This window comes from Furipterus horrens, unplaced genomic scaffold (assembly GCF_987537825.1).
Source record: "Furipterus horrens unplaced genomic scaffold, mFurHor1.1.pri manual_scaffold_6, whole genome shotgun sequence".
In the NCBI taxonomy this organism is placed as follows: Eukaryota; Metazoa; Chordata; class Mammalia; order Chiroptera; family Furipteridae; genus Furipterus; species Furipterus horrens.
Window position 1 is genome coordinate 15,729,763 of NW_028327176.1, and position 27,058 is coordinate 15,756,820.

General features: G+C 40.1%; 2 protein-coding genes across 2 annotated transcripts; one reads left to right on the plus strand and one right to left on the minus strand.

Moving 5' to 3' along the window:
• Positions 1-545: 545 nt before the first annotated feature.
• SUPT7L (SPT7 like, STAGA complex subunit gamma) lies at positions 546-7,255 on the plus strand. Its single transcript, XM_090280189.1, has 4 exons — positions 546-1,032; positions 4,128-4,452; positions 5,134-5,371; positions 6,569-7,255. Exons 1-4 carry the CDS (start codon positions 620-622, stop codon positions 6,829-6,831), a joined length of 1,239 nt encoding a protein of 412 aa, XP_090136315.1. The 5' UTR covers positions 546-619; the 3' UTR covers positions 6,832-7,255.
• Positions 7,256-9,457: 2,202 nt separating this feature from the next.
• GPN1 (GPN-loop GTPase 1) lies at positions 9,458-25,059 on the minus strand. Its single transcript, XM_090280998.1, has 14 exons — positions 24,921-25,059; positions 23,446-23,539; positions 22,527-22,566; positions 21,676-21,742; positions 20,928-20,965; positions 18,754-18,832; positions 18,461-18,555; positions 17,531-17,576; positions 16,701-16,847; positions 14,691-14,773; positions 13,391-13,430; positions 12,676-12,766; positions 11,369-11,476; positions 9,458-10,110 (listed from the first exon to the last, which is right to left on the minus strand). The coding sequence occupies exons 1-14, from the start codon at positions 25,026-25,028 to the stop codon at positions 10,025-10,027; spliced, it is 1,122 nt and encodes a 373-aa protein (XP_090137124.1). The 5' UTR covers positions 25,029-25,059; the 3' UTR covers positions 9,458-10,024.
• Positions 25,060-27,058: the final 1,999 nt, after the last annotated feature.

Sequence of the window (27,058 nt, forward strand, 5' to 3'; positions counted from 1 at the left end):
CTATGTGCATATCAGAAATTGACTGCATTAAGACCATTTAGATTACTGGTTAATGCACTTCTCCACCAGGACCAGCTAAAAAGTTCCCGTGCCCGACACACAGAATAAGAATTACCTCTTCCTAATTTAAATCTACTCCCTTTTCTCCTACTGATCCAGGACATACATATATGTCAAGAAAAGAAATATCCCAAGTCTCATTTAAGAAACTGGTTCTGCAGATTGTTCAGGATTGGGAATGATGATAATTCCCATCGTGAGTTAGAAGAGTGAGATGGAAAATAGTGTCTCAGTTACTACTGCAGCTATTAGTCTCCTAATAACCCAGATTTCACAGTGTGGTTCGGTCCAGTTGGAATTTGTCATTGTGTATGATTTGATGACTGTCCTCTAACAGTTGTATTTCTCTTGATTTCTTCAGGGAGAACATCTTGATCCTATAGCGTTGCAGACACTGACATTTTTCTAAGTCGTCTTGAACAGACTACTTTTTATGTAAATAGTGGCTAGACTTCATATTTTTCACTTCAGAAGCCTATAATCTATGGTTGGCAGAGACTTAAAACACTACTTTTAGGATATCATCTACATTTGACTAGAAAACTCTTGTTATTCCAAAATGTTGAGATACTGGGGAGAGATACCAATCTCATCAAGCCAGACCAACAGAAGTTCCTTTGACTTGCTGCCCCGGGAGTTCCGTCTGGTGGAAGTCCATGACCCACCCCTGCACCAGCCCTCAGCCAACAAGCCCAAGCCCCCCACTATGCTGGATATCCCGTCAGAGCCATGCAGTCTCACCATCCATACTATTCAGCTGATCCAGCACAACCGACGCCTGCGCAGCCTCATTGCTACAGCTCAGGCCCAGAATCAGCAACAGACAGAAGGTGTAAAGACTGAAGAGAGTGAACCTCTTCCCTCTTGTCCTGGGTCGCCTCCTCTTCCTGATGACCTCCTGCCTTTAGATTGTAAGAATCCCAACGCTCCATTCCAGATTCGGCACAGTGACCCAGAGAGTGACTTTTATCGGTAAGTCAGGTCTTTGCTATGTCTTACTTTCCTCACGAAAGATCTTTCCAACCACCCTGTTAAGCTTGTAATAACATTTTCACGAGGAAACTGAGAGTAAGAGTCATGGACTTGGCCAAAGTTGCTCAGGCAATTAATGGGGAAGTCTAAGACTCAAACTCTGATCTTCAAAATCCAAAGTCTATATATTTTTTCTGATGCAGTAAATATTTATTGAGTGCCAACTATGTACCAAGCACTTTACTAGGAGCAAGGTACTACACTGGTATGCAAAACAGGCCATGCCCTCATAATCCTCAGAATCTAGTCTTCCTCTCACATTTAAAATGTATATCATGGATTTAGTTCAGTGTCCTCAAATTGAGATTCATAGACTTATTCTGGTATTATTAGGATCTCACAAGTTCTCTACAAGAATTTTTTAATTATGTATTTTCATTTTGATAACATAGTTTAAGAAATAATAACATAAAAACATTCTTGATTCTTGCTACTCAGAATCTGTTTGAACACTAGCAGCATCAACATCACCTGGAAGCTTGTTAGAAATGCAGTCTCAGACAACACCCAGACCCACTGAATTAGAATCTTCACTTAAACAAATTTGCAGGAGATTCATGTGTGTATTTAAGTTCGAGAAGTCCTGCTCCAGGTGCTTTGAATGACTGGCTTATAGCCTAGTGCTACTACTAGATTTCAGTAAGTTTGCATTTGGTGCCAAATAACTCCTTTTTTCTTTTTACTTTGAAATTTGTCAGACCTTCAGAAAAGTTTAAATAATAGTACAGTGAACACCCTATTATCCTTAACCTGGATTCACCAATTGTTAACATTCTGCCGTACACACATATATATACACACAAACATATTTTTTGCCAAATATTTTAAAGTTGCAGACATCATAATATTTCATGTGTAAATTTTTCACCGTATCCTAAGAATAAGGAAATTTTCCTCTATAATCCCAATGCTGTTATTGAACCAAAGTAAATGAACACTAATTAAGTAATATAAAATAAGTCCATATTCAGATTTCTCCAGTTGTTCCCAAAATATCTTCTGTAGATAAATTTTTCCCAGTCCAGGACCTAACAAAGATAATGGATTACATTTGGTTTTGTGCCATTTTAGTGTCTTTTAAGCCAGAATAGCTTCCTCCTTTATATTATTATTATTTTTGTTTTATTTATTTATGAGTTATTGGGATGACATTAGTTAAGTTCCCTTCTTTTTAAAAAACATGATATTAATCTTCTTAAGAGTTCAGGTCATTTGTCTTCTAGAATATCCCGCTTACTGGATTTGCTGATATTTTCTCCAGATTAGGTTCAAGTTAAATTTGGCAAAAATTCTGCATAAATAATAGTGTATATCACTTATTGCATCTGCCTATTGATGATAATAGTACTATTTTAATTGTCCCAAACTAATGAGAAAAGAACAGAAAGACTTAATATGTAAAAGTTACAGTTGAGCCAATAAAGGCCATATAATGTCATAGTGAAGTCACTGGAATAGTGAATAGAGGAGGAGTAATTATGTAATTACATGTATGGCACATATTCTTACAGGTACATCCAACTTAAAAATACTTGCTCTGTAGCAATCAGTACCATTTCAAGAGCAATTTAGTTGTAACAAAATAGTATTGTCCATCATATTAAATCGATGCTTTTATTTAGAATATTGTAGTTTTGTGTCAAATTTCTAACTTCATTGTTAGGAAGAGCTATAAACATCAAAGGTTCATACCTAGTTTGTTTTATGCATATTTAAGAAACTGTAACAAAAATAATTTGCATCAGTTATGGGGGTGCCAAAGGAATCATTTTCCTTTGAAAATATATAGGTCCACTCTCTGGCTGGTGTAGCTCAGTGGACTGAGTGCCGGCCTGTGAAATGAAAATATATAGGTCCATATATTACTCAAGTAAAGCAATAGTGGCTTAGCTCTCTGATTATTAGGCACTTCTGATGCCTAAAGCGTTTGGCCCAGAAAGAATGCCTAGGAAATGATGAAAAAAATAGTGAATGAGAAGTTATTTGGCAGTTGGTTTTCTTATTTTCCAACTCTTATATGAATTGCAGTAGTTGCTACTGAGCGGATAGTAATAGTAAAGTGGGTAGATAGATCCTCAAGCACTGTTTATACAGCAAGTGCTGCCCCATACCAAGTATGGAGCTGGGACAAGTAATTTTCTGTAGCCTGTTTTATTTTTATATAGTTTCATTATTTACTTCCATTGCCAAGCGGGAGCAGAAGATAGGCAATTTCAGGAAACAGGTACTTATGAGAGGTTGTTAAAAGTTATTTTTAGGAGAACAGACAGCTTTTTAAAGTTTTTTTCTTGGAAAGATTAAGATTTCCACAATAGTGATTAGGTACGAAATGGTGTATTATAAAGAACATGGGGTCTGGAGTCAGAAGCTCCATGTGGCACTTATTAATAATACCTAAACAACCTTTGGCAAGTAGCCCCTCTGAACCTCAATTTCCTCACCTGCCAATGAGAATAACATGGACTCTACCCATTTCATAGTGTAGGAGAGGATTAAAAGGCTTTGTGAGCTAAATAGGTTCTAAATTGCTTTTGTAAAATTGAGTTGCTTTCCCAGTTTTACAAATGGTCTGTTGCATTTATATAGAACCTTCTAAATGGGACTATACATTTCTGAAAGGCCATATGTTGCCCAGCATGTGAGAAAACTGTGTTCCAGTGAAATAACCAGAGCACCATTGAGCAGTGTCTGAGCTACACTGTTAATATTAATCAGGTCCTACAAGTGATCAAAACTGAGCTGTTGGTATATAAGGAAACTTCCTTTTCCCTAGATACCCTTTCATACTCTTTCTTACAGGCATGTATTGCCTATTCAAACTTCATGTAGTGGGAGGAGCTCAGAGAAATGACTGTGGGTTGCATAGACATGCTCTGAGAGCAGCCAAGATGAAACTGGGCTATGTAACCTGCATAGACATTTCCTGGAAAGCTGGGCCAGTGGTTTGAATGGAATTGTCAAGCTTGTAGGGAGACAGGACAGGTCACCCTTTTGCAAGAGCACTAATAACACTACTACCATGTCTCCGTTTTCAGTGGGAAAGGGGAACCTGTGACAGAACTCAGTTGGCACTCCTGCCGGCAGCTCCTGTACCAGGCAGTGGCCACCATCCTGGCCCATGCAGGCTTTGAGTGTGCAAATGAAAGTGTCCTGGAGACCCTAACTGATGTGGCACACGAGTATTGCCTTAAGTTCACCAAGTTGCTGCGCTTTGCCGTGGATCGGGAGGCCCGGCTGGGGCAGACTCCTTTCCCTGATGTAATGGAGCAGGTATTCCATGAAGTGGGCATTGGCAGTGTGCTCTCCCTCCAGAAGTTCTGGCAGCACCGCATCAAGGACTATCACAGTTACGTGCTCCAGGTAAGGTGACCATGGAGAAGGACGTAAAAATGTGTAGACTAGGGGTGTTCAGCAGGATCCTGCAATTGCCATAGAAGGCAGAGCACAGGATCTTGGAACAGAGTGGACATAACCTACTTTCCTCCTGGCCCCAGCTGAGATTCACTGGCCTCCTCACTGACCTGGCCAAACAAATCAGTGAGGTGGTACTGCCCGAGGGTGGGGAAGCGGGGAGAGACACCATTTGGGGTTAGAACCAGAAATATCTAATCTCTGCAAAACTGGTGGCCTTATGCAAGTCATTTGTTCACGGTTTTGGTTTCCCTGAATCTAAAATATAAGAGATTTTTAACACCCAACAAAAAAAGTCTTTGCTAAATGATCCAGATTTCCTACACCATTCATAATCCACCGAGGGTATATATGTTAACTATTAGTTTTTATAGCCAAATATGTGACCTTTTGGCCCAGTTCTGACAGCTTTGTCTATTTTTCATCTTTATGCAACTTTTAATTAATGATACACACACATTCTCTGCAAACAAATTTTCTTTACATGCCAGCTCAACACCTTAAAGCAAATTCCTTCCATTCCCAGTGGATGCTTTATTCATATTCATGTTCATATTCTGTTGGCTTTTCTATGACTATCCAACTTGTTTCTGACATTTCTTTGGAAAATTGTCTCTTGCTTGCCAACAGATTAGTAAGCAACTTTCTGAAGAGTATGAAAGGATTGTCCACCCTGAGAAGGCCACAGAGGACACTAAACCTGTCAAGATCAAGGAGGAACCTGTAAGCGACATCACCTTCCCCGTCAGTGAGGAACTGGAGGCTGACCTCGCTTCTGGAGACCAGTCGCTGCCCATGGGAGTCCTCGGGGCTCAGAGTGAGCGCTTCCCATCTAATCTGGAGGTTGAGGCTTCACCACAGGCTTCAAGTAAGAGAAATCACCTTACTTTGATTCTGGGAGATCTGCCAATCTCAGTACCATTTTGCATTATGGAATCATACTCTGAAGACTAAATAACAAAAGTGGGAGTGGACAGGGTGAAAGTCTGAGAACAAATATAACTTCACTGATCTAGAGATACTAACATTCTTCTCTTTGTAATCAGAGGGCTAGTACAGCTTGACAAGCATTCTTTAAAATAATTCCCAGTTAGGACGTAGATGCAATATGTGCTGCCCTGTTGATTACAAGTTAATTCAGCTGACCCAGCTAGGTAGGCAGCTGTGCCCTCCTTCCCTTAGTATCTGTATTGGTTCTTCCTGGGGCTTGTACTCAACTGATTAAGACAACTTCCAGATCGACAGGGGAATGTTAATTGCTCAAAGGTATTTCAGCAGTTGGGCTTCCTTGCTAGAGTACAACAACGAACTGGAGCTAAAAGCGATTGAAAAGGGGCTACACAAGGTAGCAGACCTCTTCTTCCAGATGGATTCTGCTGTTACTTTACAAACCAGGATGACTTGATCCTTAAGTCAGTCAGATTGCAAATTAGTCTAGACACTGATTCTTTACAAATATAAATTGTCATTTCATCAATGCAGAAATTATGCAAATAGCAAATCCTCCAGTGTGGCCTAAACAGAATTAGACCATAGGTTTTAAACTTGGGCAGAGCCTTTCACCATGGAAGAATAACCACAGGACACTATTGCTAGAACACACAGAGAGAGGAGGGCCTTGTTGCAGACTCACGGGCCATGCCTCTTTTCAGCACTCTAGGAACTGCCAGCATTTTGGAGTGATCGTTAACTTTTCATAGTGAAATGGGACTAGGGACCCAAACAAGAGGCGGAAAAACAGGACAGCCCCGTTAAAAGGAGGAAGGACAGGCCTGTGGTTGTACCTGCCTTTAGGCCATGAGACAGGGTCTCTTCCCACATACATGCAGTTTTCCCTCCCTGGTTTGGGTGAGGCTGGGTAAAGGAAGGGTGGAGGAAGTGGAAAGGAAGATATTCAGAGTTGGTCTAACTTTTTGAAGCAGAGAAATACAACCATATTCTCCAGCCACATTAGAGTCAGAATGTAAGCTGAGTTCAGAATCAGTCAGTCTTCCCTGGATAGTATATTCATTCTACTTGGTTCTAGCCTTGGCTTACCAGTAGTTATATGTTCTTCCATTTTTAGGTGCAGAGGTAAATGCTTCCCCTCTTTGGAATCTGGCCCATGTGAAAATGGAGCCCCAAGAGAGCGAAGAAGGCAACGTCTCTGGGCACGGTGTGCTGGGCAGCGATGTCTTCGAGGAGCCCATGTCAGGCATGAGCGAAGCTGGCATCCCCCAGAGCCCTGATGATTCAGACAGCAGCTACGGTTCTCACTCCACGGATAGCCTCATGGGCTCCTCCCCAGTTTTCAACCAGCGCTGCAAGAAGAGGATGAGGAAAATATAAAAGGAAGAGAGATTTTCCTGTCCAAACCAATAAACCCAGCAGAAAACCTGATATATTCAAGTTTGCTTCCATAGCGGTTAGACTCTTAAACACAGTGGATTTTCCCCAATTTCAGTGGAACTGGACTTAACCAAACAAGTTGGCCTTTTACTTCTGCACCCGGTTTTTGTAGTTTTCCACAACCAAGCCACCTTTCACAGATGTCATGACGCTGGAATAATCATCAGACTGAATCACTGCCTGACTGCTGTACTTACTGTGTGACTAGACAAGTTGCTCAGCTTCTCGAGAGCCTCTTCTCTTGCACAACTGAGGAGTCATACCACTCTGACCTATGTCACGGGGCTGCTGTGAATACTGTGATGTTATCAAACTTCAAAGCTGTGCTTGGACAGACTCACAAGTAAATGTATGCTGGTACCAGGTGTCAGTTTTTTCATTTAATTTGCTTCATTTTTGGTTCAGTCATTGGGAATCCAATACTCATACATAACAAGAAATAGCTAAACTGCACAAGCTCTCCATCAGGAGTCTTTTAAACTTGTTGCCCATGAAGTCTCATAAAATCAGGTCTGTGGTAACAGCCTTTGCTTATTCAGACAGCCCTCTCCTATCTCATCCACTTATTTTTTCTTCTTTAGATTTATTCCATCTATTCTCATCCTTTTTGTCTTCTTATTTCCACTCAGATTTTTAAAATAGTCATACCTCCTTATCATTGGCTTCAGAACTCATCAAACCCTGTACTTGTCGCATTTTGCGGAGAAAAAAAGTTTCAGCCCTCGGTGCTTACTCGGGACTTGTCACATTTGGTAGAACATGTGAGTCATACCACCACCCTGCAAAAGAAAATGCTGCATCCTTTGGTACTTGTCAGTTTCGGCACTTGACTAGAGTTCTGGAACAAATTAATGAGTGCAGAAAGAATATCGTTTTCACTACATTTTTTCAGTTCCTTTCATTTTCTCCTTTGTGAACGAAACAAACAGAACCTGTCCAAGGACAGGCTTGTGCTTATTTTATTTGCTGCATCTGCTTAGCCATTCCTTTGCCAGAATTCTGCACCTGCACATTATGCTTCTGCTGGATGGGCAGCCTCTGAAACAGTAATGGACATCTTTCTACTCTTCATCATGTCATGAACAGCTTTACTGTCATTACTCACCCACCACAGTACTGCCCTGCTTGGCATCTGATAGTCTCAATTAGTATTTATGAAATAAATGATGCAGCATTGGATTAGGAATAATTCAGTAATAGGTACCAGCATGTTAAATACTACTTAAGTTTAATTTTTGGGTGCAGAACGCAAGTCTTGTGAAATTTAGAGCACTCCTTTAATTTAAAAAAATAAAATAAAAATCTAAGGCAGTTTAAATTAGTACATTCCTGAGTGCCTTCAATGTCCTGGGCATTGAGAATAAGGATGAATGCAACAGCAGCAAGGTCATAATCTAAACTGTTACCAGGTTGTTTATAAACTTGCTAATTGTACATCCTTCCTGTTGCAGACTTAGCTTTGTTTGCCTTTTATTTATGAAAGTGGACATCAATTTCCAAGAAGTGGCCATCAAGTATTTAATTCAGTTAGGAAATATTTACTGAGTACCTATTATGTGCTAGGTCCTTTGCAAGGGATACAAAAATGAGTAAAAGACTTTGCGCCTGCCCTTATGGAATTTCTAGTGTAAGCCATACAATTCACTTTTTTTTTTTCAATTTTTTATGTATTTGTTTCTATTACCTTTTATCCTTATAACCTCTTCCACCTCCATCCGTCCTCCTCCCCCCCCTAACAATCTATACATAAAGTTATTCCTTAAGGAAAAAGTAGTCAAAGGCACTAATGGAAAAAAACAGGTATGTTCAGAGTTTTGCTATGCAAATGGTTTCTTCTTAAAGAATAGGTCAAATTTTAAACCGGTAGTTCCCACTAGGTATAGAATTTTGAAGTTAATACTTCATGGTAAAATGAAATACTTTTATTTTTAGAATGTTTAAAATGGAGAACAGACACCAGATGGTCCAAGTTAGGATGCTTTTGACAAAGCAGGTTCATGAGGATTGATAGCCGAGATTCACCTGACCCAGAACTGTCACAGGCTGTCTGGGTTAGAGCAGTGGTCCAAACAGATGGCTGGGCACCCCCCACCCCACTGCGTTTGATTCAGGTCTTCAGTGTCCCATTTGTAACAGTTCCCCAGGTGATGCTTACGTTTCTGGTCCAGCAGTCATACTTTCAGTACCACTGGAATATAGATTAGGCAGGGATAAAATTCCTTACGAGAAATTTACTTTTAAGATACGGTGAAGAACCGAAGTAGGATAAACCATGGTAAGGGAACACACACGTGACCCTAATCCATTGCCTTTGAGTAAATCACCAAGGCTACTTTGCATTAAGTTCAAAGTACAATACAATCAGGGTCTGCCTCTATACCTGGTTGCTAGTATATGTATAGGGGAAACTCGAGTAAACATCACCTTACTGAGACAGGCTTGGACATGTGACTTTATACCCCTCTGATGAACAGAAGTGAATCTATTTGTGATTATATAAATTTCTTATTTGAAATTATGATAGCCAGGCTTATAACGAAGTTAAAAATTAAAAACTCTATCCAAGTCACCAACAAAAGCAGGATTCTTATTTATTAATTACAGGTTTTTCCCACTTTCTAAAATAAACCCAGTGTCCTATAGTGAGCTACCACACACGCGGCACATCTCCCACCAACATTGATTGGTGGCCCTCTGTACAAGCTCGTGTCCCCTCCCCACTTCTGCTCAAAGGAGGGGAATTTGTGAGTCAAGGGCAAGATGCTAGGGAAACAGGCCACAGTTCCAGCCTAATAATAGAGATCTGAAGTGAACAATATGTTCTTTCTCTATTCCATCCGTCAGCAGCAAAAGTACTTGAGTTCAAACAATAAAATGTGAAGTTTTATGCTTGAAGGAATACCAGCACCCAAGAACAGAATATCCTTCCTTGCAAACATCCAAGGCAAAGGCCAAGAGGAACTGGCATCTACTGGCCAGGTGCAAATGTCTTCTATTCCTGGCTTCATCGAAGTCAGGATATTTCCCTAATAGAGGAACTATGCTATTCCGAACAAAATTTTCTTTATAATAACCCCAACCAGAGGTATGGAGAATTCCTCCACAGAGTTCCAAACTTTTGGACTTCTAGAAACTATTTGTTGTTTTTCTTCCAGTACTGTGCCATTGATTCTTGCATAAAATTTTGGAATGCTGGCTCTTCACGGCTTTCCTCTGTAACTGCAAGGAAAATAAGGTCAACAGGTCAATTCTCTTTAAACTCTCCCATTAGATTAGAGCTGCTGTCACCCATCCATCAGACACAGTACTCCATTCCTAAGAAACTAAGTGTTCACTTCTCCCAGTGAGGAAAAACTCAGAGCATGCTTTATTTACCATGTCACCCAGAATGTACAATGTCTTCTATCTATAAGTGGGGAGAAAACCTCCCTCATAAAAAACTAAAAGGAGGTCCCACTCCTATGTATTTTTATCCAAGGGAAATGAAAGCTTATGTCCAAAGACCTATTAATGAATGTTAACAGCAGCTTTATTTATAATAGCTAAAGTCGTGAAACAACCCAAATGTCAATCAGGTGGTGAATGCATAAACTGAGGTACATCCACACAATGCAATATTACTCAACAAGAAAAATCACTACTAATACATGCAACAACATGTGTGGATCACAAAAGCATTATACTGAGTGAAGAAAGTTGAATACAAGTTAAATACTGTGATTCCAATATGACATTCTGGAAAAGGCAAAATTATAGGAACAGTAATCAGATCAATAATTGCCAGGAACTAGGTACGCAGGAAGAAGCTGGAAAAAAACAGGCATGAGAGAACTTTCTGGCGTAATGGAAGTGTTCTGTATCTTGATTATAATGGTGGTTACAAGACTAATATACATATGTGTTAAAAGTCATCAAACTATAAACTTTTAAAAAGTGGGTTTTACACTGTAAGTTATATTTCAATAAATCTGATTAAATAAGACTCTACATGTTAGCATCCAGTACATTGGCGTAAAGAGGTCTGCTCCTGGTCACAGCTAGAACCTAAAAGCGTGTTTAAAAGAGATGGATTTTGTCCATAGTCCATAAAGCCAGGCCAAGTTGACCCTTCTGGTTTCCAGAGCCATTCTATCCTCACAGCGTTACAGTCCCTTCTGGCTAGATTAGGTCTGCTGAGGCCTCCTTATGTATTCTAAAACAAAATTATGATGAACAAAACCCTAGAGTTCTCAAACTAAGGACCTAATGATAAGACAGGTTAATAAAAGACCTGTAATCAACTGAATATTAACCATTCAGGAGGAAAGCCAGAAACTCTTGGGACATGGAACTCTTTCCTGGTGCTATGCCCTTTCCCATCTCCTCTCTCCCTATCACTAGCTGCACAGTTAACGTCTTCTCTCCACAAGGACCTCCCAACCAAACAACATGAGGATAAGTAGCTGGGCTGTTTTCATGAGCCTCAGCTACCGCTCACCTCTATGGTCAATATCATCAGTGTCACTGTCCGCTTCCTCATCCTCTTCCTCCAAGGTTCCCCTCGTCAAGATCAAGTCCGAAGGGACCCGCATAGTAGGTGAGCCATCTGCAGAGAAAACACCAGCAGCATGTCATGAACACAGGTGATTCTGAATCCAGAAGTAACCGTGATTTTAAATTTGGTGCATGGAAGAGGTCATGACAAAAGGCAGGATCCTACTTCTCAAAGTTATGGTTAATACCACTTAACATTTCTATAATAGTTTAGTTCACAAAGTGCTTTCACTATCCCAATAACAACTCAAGGTCTCATTTTTAAACTGAGGAAAGTAATTCTCAAGTAGCTTGTCTTAATAGGAACATCATTCGTTTTTAATAGCTCCCAGCTTGGAACAGAGTATGGTTTTTCTTGTGAAGGCTGAAGGCATTTGAGCAGGTCCAAAGTGCTGGTGAGTCAAGGGGATGTGTGGAACACGGAGGAAGCTTGTGGTGGGAAGTAAGTTCTGACAGGGTCTGAAGAGAACACAGAGTGAAACGATCCGGAGTACAGGAGCCAGGGTATTATTCAAAAATAAAAGGGAGGGAAAAAGTGGAACAATGAATATAATAGTAGAGGCACATTCTCTACTCTGGGAAACGGAACAGGTCTGCGCTCTAATAATCAGGAAAGCCTAATCAGGTCATTCCTAGGCAGCCTACAGGGTTGGGGTCCATGAGAACCTAAAACCTTACAACTAACCTACAGCCACTGGAGGACATGGCCATGCTCTCTTCAGGGACCTAAGAGGTTAAGAGAGGTTGGCTGGGGAACAGGGTGGCAAAGAGCAGCAACATCAAGGGGCACATATCTCAAGGGGCCTGTGGCCCTGAGGATGATGACAAGGTGTGCTGATAACCAATGCTTTATTCTATGCCCAACTAAGAATTACACAACTATACTTGTGATTTTCCTCAAATAATTTATTGAAACTCCCCCAACCTTTAACAGGTTATCTGAGTACAGCAGACTCTTTGCAACAGCAGATTTAACAGTTGCCATTTCATGTATTAATGAATGATTCCAAAGGCCACAGCACACAGAACTTTACATTGCTGAGGTGTCCAACAAGTATGGCACAGGCAAGTTCCTGTAACTGGTCAACCCAGCCCACTTCCAGCATCTCCTCCTCCCAGCGGCTTTGCTGTTCTCTACTAGGCGTATAGCAATAGCTTTCATGAAAAGACCTTCAATCCTCTAAAGGCCAGTCCATCATTAAGAGTGAATGTACTCCTCTGAGTTCCTAACACTAAGAGACCCTCCAATACCTGTAGCAGTTCCCGGGTCCAAGGCTACAGAGCCCATGTCTTTCCGAAGGCGTTCCAGTTGTTCTTTCTGCTGCTGGCTCTGTGCACTGGCCTGTATACACAGAGAAAAACATCATCAGAGTCAAAAAGGAGCCCCTCCTTAGATGCTAGACTTCTAACTAGAGATGACCGATTTTACAGGTGCCAGCGGCTACTTAAACACTGGGGCAGATAAAGGACGGCTGATATGGGGACAGAAACACCGAGCGGTATAGGCCCAGATGAGCAGTTCAGGCTACAGGGCTCTAGAAAGTGAATCAGAAGTTTTAGAAACTGGACACAAAACACATCAAAAGACCCCCCAAGGAGACACGGCAGGAAGGTTCGGTGATATAGAACTCAGTAGAGCCAATGGGGACAGGACACCTGATAGTTTGGGGTAGAGTTGTAAACCACCCCTCTGGTTCCTAAACAAAATTCTACAACTAGCCTTTAAATGGACCTTGGAGCAGGGGCGGGGTAGGACACAATAAGGGCTTAGCATATATGACAGAAACATCTGATTTTTAAAACTTCAGATAAAAGAAAACTAATTAAGGGGCCTTTTTGCATCCAGACAGCACACACAGAACCTTACAAATTTAAAGAAAAGTATCTAAAAGACACCCTAATGGCCAAAACAAAAGTATTAATTTTTATTAGTGACCTAAAATACACAATCAGCCCCCTCTCTTACCAGTGATTTCTTCAGACGTTCATATTCAGGACGATAATCCCTGGAAGAGAAACACTTTCTAAATTTCTATGCTTAAAAATCTTTCCTGCCTGCCCCCCATATCTCCTCTATTCTCCTAGGACTCTGACAATAAAAAAAAGAGCTTACTTCACTGAACATCAGACGTAACAATTGTTACTGAAATTCTATCCCTATGGAATTAAAAGCCAAGGTGCCTGTCCTCAACCCTGAAACTAGAGAAAATAAAAACGTCTGACTGCCAAGCTGGAAAGATTAACTCTAGAAACCACGATTGATGAACTTATCGTTCATTTGGACAAACATTCATGATCAGTAAAAGAAGCTACATCTGTTGGGTTCAGGAAGCCCATATATAATTATGTGGTTTATCAGGGCAACAATGAGGATACAAAATAGAGGATAACCTAAGGCTTTGATACACACACACACACACACACAAACAAACACACTTATCTGATGAATCAAAATTAAAATAATGTGCCTGAAAATCGCAATGTGGTTTTCAGGATCTTGGTAGATATGAAGCCAAAGGAGCATGCTAAGAAGCAATTAACATCTACAGGCCTAAGGAAAGTATCTGCATGCTCTGACTCCACTTTCCTTTTAGGTAAATGAAATTCCAATATTGACCATGACAACCATTTATTATCAAACGTGTTTAATACGTGTCAGCAATTGTGCTGGGTGCACCAAATGTTTCCTCGAATAATCCTCACAACGACCTTAGCAATAAATGCTATTATTATCTGATCCACAAAAAAGGAAAACTTGCCAGGGTCGTTTATTAAGTGGAGAAAACAGAAATACTGTACAACTCATACCTGTCTGACTCTGAAGTCTGTGTTCTGAATCGGGGATCAGCCAATGTGGCAAATAGGCCCAATCAAGCCCACTGTCTAGTTTTGTAAATAAAGTTTTACTAAAACACAGCCATGCTCACTCATTTACAAATTGTCTATGGACGCTTTCATGCTACAATGACAGCACTGAGCAGCTGCGACAAGAGATCATATAGCCCACAAATAATTATTATCTTTTTCAAAAAGTCTGATAACTCCTGCTCTTAATCATTCAATACAGTGAAGATTTTATACTTTTTTTTTCTTCTAAAGTTAATGGCGACTTATTAGCCCCAATTGTGGTCACATCCAGTACACATATTCATGCCAACTTTAAGATGTACACTATGAAAACCAAAAAGTTTTGCCTGGCAAAACTTCTATCATAACAGAATTGTGGGTTACTAAGAACGTCATCAAGAATTTTCCTTTGTTCTCACCTTTCATATTCTTCCACAGCACTGGTGACTTGCACAAAGAGTTCATCTAGGCCTGTACCCAGAACAGCAGACACACCTACCACCTGACAAAAGCAACATTAATACCACAGAGAAAACAAATCTGTATTTTGCAATGGTACACAATATTTTGTTCAAATCTCATAAAATCTTCATAAAAGAAGTTTATAGTTATTTCAGGAAGTCTCTGGCAGAATATGAGGTCCAGAAGTTATCCAGCCATGTAATATGAGACACATTTACTGAAGATAGAAGAAACATTGTACACATAACAATGACACCTTAGTCCCCTTCAAAGTAGGCACACTGGGAGCTCACACAGTTCTCCCAATCGCCATCAGCTGCCCCATCGTATTTTCCTGCATCTCATCAATGGTCTAAAATCTCTTCCCTTTCAAAGGGGATTTTAGTTTTGGGAAAAGCCAGAAGTCACAGGGCGCCAAATCTGGGTTGTAAGGGGGCTGAGTCACCTGGGTGATTTGATGTTTCGCAAAAAAACTGCAAGAGGCGTGATGCTTGAGCAGATTCAGTTGTCCTGATGAAGCTGCCAATCACCAGTTGCCAACAGCTGTGGCCTCTGAATCATCCCAATAGTTTCCATGGAGGAATGTTCAATTTTAATGCAAAATTTCATGCAGATTCTTTGCTCTACTCAGTCATTTTGAATGTAACAGCCATACAGTACACATGCTCACTCAATGGTGTCTACCATCCCCACTGACTAGTACAGTGAAGGCGCCATTGTTCATGCATGCGCATTCCAGTCCACTCTCCTTGGCTGCCAGGTTACACGGATATCACACCAACCATTCTTGTTATATTAACAATGACTGGACTTTTTGCAGACAGATCGTGTAAAGCTAATCTTGGATTGGCCAAAAAGTTTGTCTGGTTTTTTTCCATTAAGATGGCTCTAGTACTGCTTAGTTGTCTTTAACTTCATTCAAAACAATTCTGTTAGATTGTGACACCTGTCATATCAGCGTGCATTTAAAAAAAAAAAAAAGACATCAAAATTGGTAAAATTTTGTGTAGCCATTTTAATACCAAAGATAGAAGAAAATACACATTTTCAGCATATTATGCTTTATTATTTCAAGAAAAGTAAAAACACAACTGAAACACAAAAAAAGATTTGTGCAGTGTATGGAGAAGGTGTTGCGACTAACTGAATGTGTCAAAAGTGGTTTGCAAAGTTTCATGCTGGAGATTTCCCACTGGACAATGCTCCATGGTTGCACAGACCAGTTGAAGCAGACAGTGATCAAATCAAGACGTTAATTGAGAACAACTACCACGTGGGAGGTAACCGAAATCCTCAAAATATCTGAATCAATCAAGTTATTGGTGAAAATGAAAAATGTCTCTTTTATTTTATAGAAAAAAGAATTAGGACTTTTTAGCCAACCCAATACAAAACAAAGCTGCATGCCCACTAAAAAGTCATGGAAGTAAAGTGTATGGAAAAGAGAACTGACCAACAAAGATAATTAGGACTGAACAAGTAGCAGGACTTTTGATCTATTCTCTATCAAATCAAACCACTGTCTACTCTCTATGAAAATTAGTATCTCAGTGCCTTTGCTTGGGCAATTAACATAATCTCTGCTACCCATACTCACTTTTGCTTATACAAATCTTACCCTTCCTTCAACACATACCTCTAACACTAGATCCTCCAAAGTTTCTCATTTCAAAAGTGATCTGCCCTCTCTCCACCATCAAACCAACTTCCAATCTTTCTTGAGGTACTTACCACAATATATCGTATGTTTCAATTCTGTGGGTAGCCTTCTCTTCTAACTAGACTATAAATTCTGAAGGTAGGGTCTCTAATTTATCTTTTAAACCTCTAGTTTTTAATAAGTTAATGCTTTAAAATTTACTTTTCAGAAGGTAATGAACTTCTTTCGTAAGATGGGTTCAAAGCCAGCCATCTGCATAAGAGGTTATCTGGAAAGACTATCAGTATGAGCAGAAGAGAACACTTACCCTGAGCGAGCTGTAAAACTCATCTAACACCAAGCTCATTGAACGAGTCAGGTTACTGACATATGTAGTCTCTTGATTCAAGGCATCTTGGAAAGTCTCAAAATCTTGCATCCATTCCACTGCAAAGCTGTGATCAATGATGTCAGTCTGTTCCAGAGAGAAGCCAACTATGAGCCACCAGAGATGAGTTCAGAAGGCAAACAATAAGGCAAACAATGCCCCACTCCCAATTTTTTTAATTAAGTGGTGACAGCAAAAAGCAATTATTCATATTTTCTTTCTCCCCTTCTCCCAGTTCCTTTTCCACTGCGACATGCCACAAAGACCCAAGATTCTTGTATAGTGTAAATAATGAAACAAAGATATGTGTTCTTTTGGATGAAGCAGATCCTTCACTATCCACTGCCAAGTGACCATGACCACAGTGGATGCCAGCACATTCTAAGCTATGAAGTCAAGTAGTCTGTTGTAGCCTGGCTATCAACCAAGAGGGAAGTTTTGGTTTTTTTGTTTTAGTTTGTTACTTCTAATAGACTAGCAGTCCAATCCCTACCCCCACCCCTCATGGTCTTGATTCTGAGGGATAATCTACACCCTGTGGTTGAGGGCTGCTCTGACTGCGCTAAAATAACTGTGTATGAGAGTCAGTGATAAATAATTGATCTGGTTGCATCTTCTTCCTAGAAGTGCCCATGACTGTTTCAGTTAAACTTAATCTGCTCTCCAGCATCTGAAATAATCCTTCTCACCTATTCCAAATCTTCCAATGACACAAAGTTCTGATAAAAAAGAAATACAGTATTGAAACACAACAGTAAGGATCTACTTACTTTATTCATAACCACAATGAAAGGAAGCTTGGTTTTGTACAAGATGCTGGAAATCAAACATCAAGACATTATTAGTCAAAACACTTCAGCTCTCGTTTACCCAGTCTGTTGGAATTGAGTAAAAAGAAGGGGAATGAGTTCAGACTTTCAACATAAGGTGTCCATTCTCAGAAACACAAGGTTCTCCTCTCCCAAGAGGAAAATCACGACCATCATCAAGCAAAGAGCACACAAACACTCTGAGTAACAATGCTTTGCTCCTGATCCTGTTTCTTGTGTGTGTGTATGTGTGGTTTTCTGTTCAGTTGTTTATTTTTACCAAATAATTGTCTTTTAATAATTAAGATAAAAATGGACGAGGATTTCTTGCATCTAACAAGAGGAGACATTCCTAGTCAAATCAGAAGGGACAAATGTTAGTGATGGCTTTTGTGTACCCCCCAAATCAAATTCTCTTGGCTTTAATAATGGTATGCCTTGCTCCTAGGTCTAATGCACTGACATATCCTCGTGAGGCATGTTCTTCCTCTTCTAATGGCACCATACTTGAGGCAAACCTTAGAATTATGGTTAACTTTTTATTCATAACCTCCCCTCGTGTTATAATTTCCCTCTACCTATCATAGCACAGAGAAGGAGCTCTATTCTATTTAGACTTGGGTTTCACTGAACTGGGAGCAACTACCAGAAGATTCATATTCATACACCACCTCTCTGTGTAGCAAGCAAGGGAGGAGGATGAGAAGCTACTGACAGAGAACGCCAACAGCACATGAGCCTCTTTTCTCTTCTGACCCCATTCCAACTCACAAGCACTAAACTGAGTGGCAAATCTGACTGAGCACAAATCTAGGGGTAAGCACTCAGGACTTAAAAGAAGAGGAGGCCTCATACCTTGATGTAATATCATGCCCACCAATAATCAATTACCTGCAGGCATAGAGCATATTGGACATGAAGGTCACTGGGTTGGTACTTCTCGAGGTGTCCATTACATAAATGACAATCGTTGGAAATGAGGATGCCTAAAGCCACAAAATAATCAAAGCCTTAGCCAGAGGGCTCATGACCTGTCCCCAAACTTTTCCTACCTTCTTTAGCAAGGAAGAATCACTTTAGGCAAGGTCTAAAGAGCTTCTCTAACTCTCTTCCACATAAAGTCCCAGGCAACAAAAAGATGCCTATCTAGTCTAGCTCTCAGTAACAAGTCCTACAACACTCACCAGGGCCTCAGTGATGATGGTCCCAGAAGCTGACCAGGTGAATACTTCAATCTGCCCAGGTGTGTCAATCAAGACATATCTGTGATAAGACCATAAAAGAAGTATTATTCTTAGCCAATGCTGAACATATTCCATCAAATAAAACACCAATCATCTGGTTATCCAATACAATAACTTCTTCACATTGCCAAGTCTACTTTCCTCCCATTACCTTTAAATGCACACCACATTCCCCCAGGCTTTGTTCAATGTCTAATATTCATGCTAATGGGTAAGAACAGCAGTCCATAAATTGCTACAAATGATCACAGGGGACACTGCGATATTCATAGAATCACATTTCATGAAAAATGAGATAAGCATTAGCCCTGGCTGGTTAGCTCAGTTGGTTAGCGCATCATCTCGATACACCAAGATTACAAGTCCAATCCCTGGTCAGGTACATACAAGAATCAACCAATAATGCAAAAATAAGTGGAAGGACAGCTCAATCTCAATCTCCCCTCCCTCGACCCTCCTCTTTATAATATGAATTTTAAAAATAAATTAAAAATAAAAATAAATAAAAATCTTTAAAAAACAAAGACATTCTAAAAAAAAATGAGATAAGCAAAACCAGAATGTAAATCTTCTGGGAAACCATCTGGCTGCCTAGGGGTGGGCGTGGGGAAAGTTGGGAGAGAGGGAGGAATGGAGGGACAGGGGAGTGACAGCTAAAATATGCAGGGTTTCTGCTTGAGGTGACGAAAATTATCTAAAATTGATTGTGGTGCTGACTGCACAATTCTATGACTATATAAAAAGTCACCGAATTGTACACTTTAAATGGGTGAACTGCATGGTATGTGAATTATATCTCAATAAAGCTGTTTTTTAAAATGAGCAAAAAATTTTAATGGACACTTCTCCAAACACATACCAATGACCAATAAGTACATGCATGATGCTCAACATCATTAATCACTGAGGGAACAATACCACCTCACACCCACTAAGTTGGCTATAACCAAAAACAAAGATATAACAAGTACAGACATGGATGTACAGAAATTGGAACCCCTGTGCACTGCTGGTAAGAATGTTAAATGGTGCAGCCATCAGGAGCTGAGGAAAAGGAAGAACCAGGAATGATCGCCAATGTGTATGGGATTTCTTTTGGGAAAATAAAAGTGTTCTGAAATTAAATAGTAGGGATCAATACACAATTGTATGAGTATACTAAAAACCACTAAATTGCATAAATTAAGGAGTGCACTTTATATCTCAAGAAAGATATTTTTAAAATCATCTCTAGTATGATCCTATTTTTGTAAAACACCTTATCCATCCATCCTTCTATGTATATATGCATAGAAACATGTGAAATGATAGTCACTGATGCTAACAATAATGACAGTTAGTTGTAGTGGGAATCTAGTGGGTGATAATTTCGTCTTTCAAATATTACATATGATATGAATTCTTCATAATGAGCATGTATTCTTTTTTACAAAAATAAAGTTATCTCTCTTTTTGTAAAAAAGCAAACTTATTGCCGTGGTGTGGCTCAGTGGATTGGGCAACATCCTGCAAAGCAAAAGATCGCCAGTTCAATTCCTGGTCAGGGTACATGCCTGGGTTGCAGGTTCAGTCCCCTGTCCGGGTGCATATGAGAGGCAACCCGATCAATGTTTCTCTCCTACATTGATGTTTTTCTCCCTCTCTTTCCCTCCCTCTAAAAATAAAATCTTTCTTTAAAAAGAAGCACAACTTTTAAAAACCTACAGTTAACCATAATAATTTTATATTTTGACACTTTTAAAACTAAAAAACAATTATTCTGATTTATTAAATTATATTCATTTAAACAAGAGTTTGAAAGGTGTTTTAGAGACTTTAATGCCAGCAAGTATGGTTTCCCAAGAGAAAGCAGACAACTGAACTTGGACAGTTTCAAAATATCTCCTAAGAGGCCATGAGCATATATACCAAAGTGACTGGGGGTAGGATACTATTAAATTTAGCTCTAGACTGTATAGCATCTTAATGATTTTCTTGCCTTTTCTTCACTTTTAACAGTTTCATCTCAAATTAGACCCTTTCAAAACCTGATGCTATCCTAAAATCTTTCAAAAAAGCCTAGAAATGGTGTCAACTACAGAGTAATAAACAGGTGCTAAACTGAAATCACTTACTTAGACATGTTCTGGGCTTTCTCAATAAATTTCATCACCTAAAAGAAAAAGATGCCAATTACAACAGGATCCAACTTCAGCATAAAATCACAGGGCCCTTTCCAGGTGGCCTGCCTCAGAGGGACAATCAACGATTGCTTCTCTATGTCCTCAACCTTAAGACACCAACTAACAACGCACCGAACCAAAGACACACAGCCCCATCAGCAGCACTGCAACACCCTGGAGCCCACTGCAAGGGTCCAAGAAGCTGAAGACTTGATCTGTCACTGTCAAGTCACTTCTCCTGATGCTTCAGCAAAATGTTAATAGCCTATCTTTAACATTAGGGTAAAAAAAAATAAGAAGCACACTTAAAACACTCTTACAGAAAACGGTGACAGAGAAAACCTAAATGACGACAACTATTCGTCACAAGGTAAAAGCCCCATTATTTTTCCTTTCCATGCCCGCTAGCCCACCTTACTCCTTGTCCACCTACTCTATCCTCAGGGTAACTCTACAACCCAGTAACAAACCCCCATCTCCTGGATCTGTTTTATTGGCTGTCACAAATATTAAATGTGAAGTGTTCATAAAACTGATCATCCTCTCATGGCCTACTTCCGTCTATCAAAATGCCTACTTTTTTTCTATATTTATAGCCAAGTTTATTGCTCTTCTTTCCCAATGTTATCAAGCTAAGGCATTTAATAATCACAGGTTTTTACACAGCCATGTCCATATAAGTAAAAACAGACAGACATACCTGATCAAATCTGGTAGCAAAGAGATTGAGTGAGGTCACTATGCCACCGTTGGGCCCAAGTCCATATCTGGACACTAAGCTAAGGATTTAAACTGCTTATAGATGAATTCAGATGATAAAATTCTTACCTAGGATATCATTCACACAAACAAACTGTAACACTAGTGGTCCATTAATGGATACTGCCAAGCTAATCCTTGACTAGCTAATCCTTCATTATCAAGGCCTTCTTCACTTATTGTTTTAGGGATGGCCAGGTAAAATGAAGAAACTAAAGGGACCAAAACACAATAGATGCATCAGGCAGTGACAGCCTGCGAGCATTAGCTGTTAAGGTCACCTACACAGCACTTTTGCTCTGATCCTCAATAATCAAGCAACCCTGCTGATTATAATTGGTTTTCCTGCCTAGACTTACCTACAGGGAAAGTACACATTTTACACAGCAATGTACTAAGAGTAGATCCTACTCAACCTACTCATTTCTGGGCTTCCCAGTCTAAAGACGTGGTGACCAATGGAAGTAGCCTCCAAGGCAATACTACTTTCTGAGACCCGGACATGCTACCAACTGGACTCTCGTTATCTTTGTTCTCTAATTACAACAGTCTGCAGTCTGGAAAGATGGTCAAAAAACTGAAATCCCAAGTTCAAAGAATATTTCTAACCACCCATAAAACCTCTTCCCACACTCATCTTTAATCCTCCTAATAAAATGACTTTAGAGCAATCAAATGCTTTAGCTAGTATAGTTCACAAGGAAATGTAAAAATACTCTTTCAAAGCCACAAAATACACAGATGGTAACTAGCCAGATGAGTGAACCCTAAAGAAGATGTAAAAAAGGATACTGTTTCATAACTTCTTTGTACTTCACAGTGTCACGAATATCTGAAGGAAGAGGGGAAGAATTAATCAGAATTTAACACATAAGAAACAATATAACTTGAGACCCTCCACCAATACTATCCTAAGCCAATAGACATCTCTTCTTCCTCAGAGGGGAAAAATTAGTTTCTCTCTTGGCACGAGTGACTTTTCAAATTTGTTTCCTAAATTTTTAAGCTAATATCATTGAATTGTGGGAGAAAAAGCAGCAAGAATGTGGGAAAAGAACAGAAGGGCCAAAGGTGCTCTGTACTTTCTCTACCAACAAGAAACTGAAACTAGCCTTTTAGTATTCCCTTGGCAGCATTTTCTTCTACTAATTTCTCCAGCTTTATATTGGTTTCTGTCCTCAAAAAGGATAATTGTCAAGTAACTCCGAAGAATGTTAGGCTAGGAGCTCTCAAGTTACGGTAGTCTCGGATTCTCCTTATAATAACTGGGAACCCCTCCCCAAAACAATGCACATATGCATACACATGCACATTTTTCCATGTTAACTCTGGGAGTGGACACAAGGTTTCTACAAATCATTAAGTGAACCACCACACAAGAACCCTTATACTCTTAACTAAACTTTGAGAAAAGCAGCTAAATAAAAAGGCATATATATCAGAGCCTGCTGAAGGGTTTATGGCCTAGAAGTGAGAGGACTTCATTTTCTTAAATAGCAATAGCCTGACCCCCTAGGGTCAAAAGGGAGAAATAACACTGAGTGGTAAGGAAAGGGAAAGGAATAAACAAAGAAAAAATATGAATATGGTAGAAGCCTGTTAGGAATTCTAGCAAACCCAAGAGAAACGAAAGTAGATAGTTTAGAAAGAATGACAGCATTAAAAACTTTCCATTTTAAGGCACCTTACACGGAACGGGACAGTTACTCACCGATATTGGCAGGAAAGGGAACTTCGTGCACAGCAGGGTCCAGATTGATCACATAAGGCGGAGAGCCTTGGCTATGCAGGTGTCCTGTGAGCCTCTGCAGAGACATGGGGTATGGGATGGCGTGAGACCAAGAGGCCATAAGGGGACAAAGGACATTTCTCTCTATCTGAAATATTCGCCTCCAACATTCAACTCTCAGTTGAAATGCAACTTTTCTTTATTAACCATTTAACAGAGCTTCCCCTCCATCATTTATTTACTTGCTTTGTGTGGGTTTTTTCCCATCACCTCAAATAAAACAGTAGCTCAGAAAGCAGGGACCTTGTCAACCTAGTTTTCACTGTATTCCCAGTGCCTGTGTTTGAGTCAAACTGATGACAATTACCAGGCCACTAGATCTCCAATGCTCCAGAGAATGACAGTTTTGTATTTTCTTTTATGCATTTGGAATTAAGGAGGTAACATAAGAAAGATTACATAAGTGGGAAAAAGAAAGGTGGAAACTAGATTACAGGATACTTAATAAGATGATGTGCTTTTAAAAAAGGGGGCATTTCAAACATGTGTTAACCTAGATGCCCAAAAATAATGAACAGGGCTTGCTTAGAGAAAATATAAACCTCCTACTAAAGAGGTTATATGCCTGGAATGTGACTACCCACCAAGACCTGTTCAGTTAAGAATTTATGATCCATATGACTTCATTCATATGTGAAATCTAATGGACAAAATAAAACAGAAATATACTCAAAGAGACTGACGGATGTCAGAGGGAGGGAGGGTTATGGTGCTGGGTGGAAAAGGAGAAGGGATTAAGCAAAAAACAAAATAAAACAAAAAGAAAAACTCCTCAGACCCAGACTACAGTATGGTGATTACCAGAGGGGAAGGGGGGCGGGCAGAAGAGGGTAAAGGGGGGACAAATGGCGATGATAGACTGGATATGGGGTCGTGAACACGCTAGTCAATATACAAATGATGCATTATAGAATTGTACCCCTGAAACCTATTTAATTTTATTAACCAATGTCATCCCAATAAATTCAACTTTAAAAATGTATGATCTAATCACCCTGTGAGGTTACTTTCAGTTAGACTTATTACAGCCCTCTTTGTCCACACATGAAAAGTTACAGGCGCGCAAGAAATACGTAATTCTCCGGCAACCTACGTCAGAGCCTGTGTTAACCGCCAGTGACTGGTCAGCCTCTGCCTTCAAAACGCCGGCAATTTAACGGCAGGACAATCCCAGTACTAGGTGGTAAGCGGTAACAAGTATGCACTGAGGGGGCGCAAAACGGAGGCCCAATCAACCCAGCGACGGTCCAAGGTTTCGCCCAGTAAGGAACCCGAGTCGCTAGCAGGTCCCGGAAAGCCACGCGCCGTCCAACTCCTCAGAAAGACCTCCCTCCGGTTCCCCCTGGCTTTCCACAACCCCTCGCGCACACCCACTACGCTCGCGCCACGTACGTCACCTGTACAAACGTGGTTTTCCCAGATCCCGCCATTCCCAGCACCAAGAGACACACTGGGGGCCGAAGGCCCCCGGAAGCCGAAGGCGCGGGGACTGCGGGCGCCGCCATCTTCCCCTGGTTCCGCCCACCCTACCATAGAGACGTCACGCGGCTAGAGAGGCTTCCGTGACGTCGGGGGCTGTGAAAGAGACCGGAACTGGCTCCAACCGGCTGAGAAAGGGAGGAGCGAAGGATGTTGGAGCATTTTCCTGTCCCGCCCAGCTCGGGAGCCGGCCGGGTACCACGCTCAGGAAGCGGAGGCGCTGGGAGGGCTGGAGGGAGGCAGACAAACAAGCTCACCGTCGCAGGGTGGGGCCTGGGCAGGTGAAGGTGTGTGACGCGGGAGAACCAGAGGAGGGGAGACCCCCCCCTAGGACAGGGCTCCCACGACAGGAAAAACAGTGCAGCCCATACAATTTTAGCTTTGAGTAGATTGAGAAGGGGAGGTAAAGGGAAGGTGTATTACGTCAACTTTTGCTGTTGAAAAGGTCTTCTGTGAAGAAATACCTCAAGAATTAATGAGGTAGCTGAATGCCTCTGCTTGTTTTAGGGAAATATGTCAAAAGAAAGATTTTCAAATATTTGATGACTTTTTGAAGAGTTTTATGCCATCTATGACCCTAGCAACATGCTCAAGTCTAAGATGATGAGATTACTTAATGTTAAATATACTAAGTAATTTTAGGCCACCTGTTACATTTTCTTACTATATATATGGACTTAAATAGTACACGAAATGCCTTTTTAATATGTGCCATATATTTATGCTTATTTAATAGAACTGGGAATAGTATTTTAAATTAGTATAGACTTTTAGGGTTTTTTTTTTTTTTCCCATACTTACGATATACTTACTGATGGTTAGAGCAGTGATTTATTTGAATCCTGAATCCTAATACAGGAATATAACCCCATATTTTAACATTGCTTCTCTTTGGAAAAATATCAATTTTGTTTTCCAGAAATTGTCAGTAACAAAAAACTTAATAATATTCTTGAATTTAGTTTTATTCATATGTAAAATTCCTTTACATTGGGTTAAAAGGACCCTCCCTCAATGTTCCTTTAACTCCTAGTTCTAACAATTTTTCTGTTACTATGTAGTTTATTAAACAAGTTTTTGTTAAAAAGTAAAAGCCTACTTGGATTATAATTTATCCATTGATTTTATTGCTAGTTTCATCACTTTCCTCTTTATTACTTGTGCATGTCTTACACTACTATGCAAATAATAAAACTGCAGTTTTAATGCAGAAAATAAAACTTTGATAACATTCTGTTACCTTAACCCGAATACTTCATGAGCTGGAAACACAGTACAGAAACACTGCACTGGAAAAACATGGTATCCAAGACAAATTTGAAGCCCTAATCTCTTTGGATGCAAAAACCTTAGGAAAATATATACCTACTGCTGCTAAGATCTTAGAATCTTACTCTTCTGCTACTCCTTCCCCTACTGCCATTGCTGATCCAATTATCTAATTCAGGAGTGGATAACTTCCACCTCATCTCAGTTTAGTTTTAACTCTTGTAGCCCAGGTAATGGATCTGGTGTACTGCTATGGCAGTCCCTTTCAGAGTGAGGCCTCTGAGAGTGTCAAGACTTTAATGGATGGATCATCTGATAAAAGTACTTGTACCTGCAAGTGAGCAGCAGATTGGCCAACTAAGATCTCAATCTACTTTGTCTGCTTTTAGCAGGTGAATGAGGTCTAATTTATCATTTTAAAAACTCACTACAAACTGTCATGTGGAGTGTATCCAATCCAGTAAAAAGCAAAAGGAAACCAATCAGGAAGCTACTGTAGTCTAGGCAAGAAGTGATGATGGTTCCAACTGGGATGGTGGAAACAGAAGTGAAAACATGGGGGAGAGTAAACTATGGTGAGGGGAAGATCAAAGGTTAAGATGAAGCAGAAGAAAAATTTCCAAAGTACTCCCTTTAAAAAGAGATAAGCAGAATATATTTTGTTTGTGTTAACTGGTTTTTAAAGTATTTTAAACATACAAAAGATATAAAATTATAACAAATTCACTATCCACGGTAAGAAATAAGAACTTCTAAATTCACTGGTAGTCCCAGGGTCCCAGAAGCA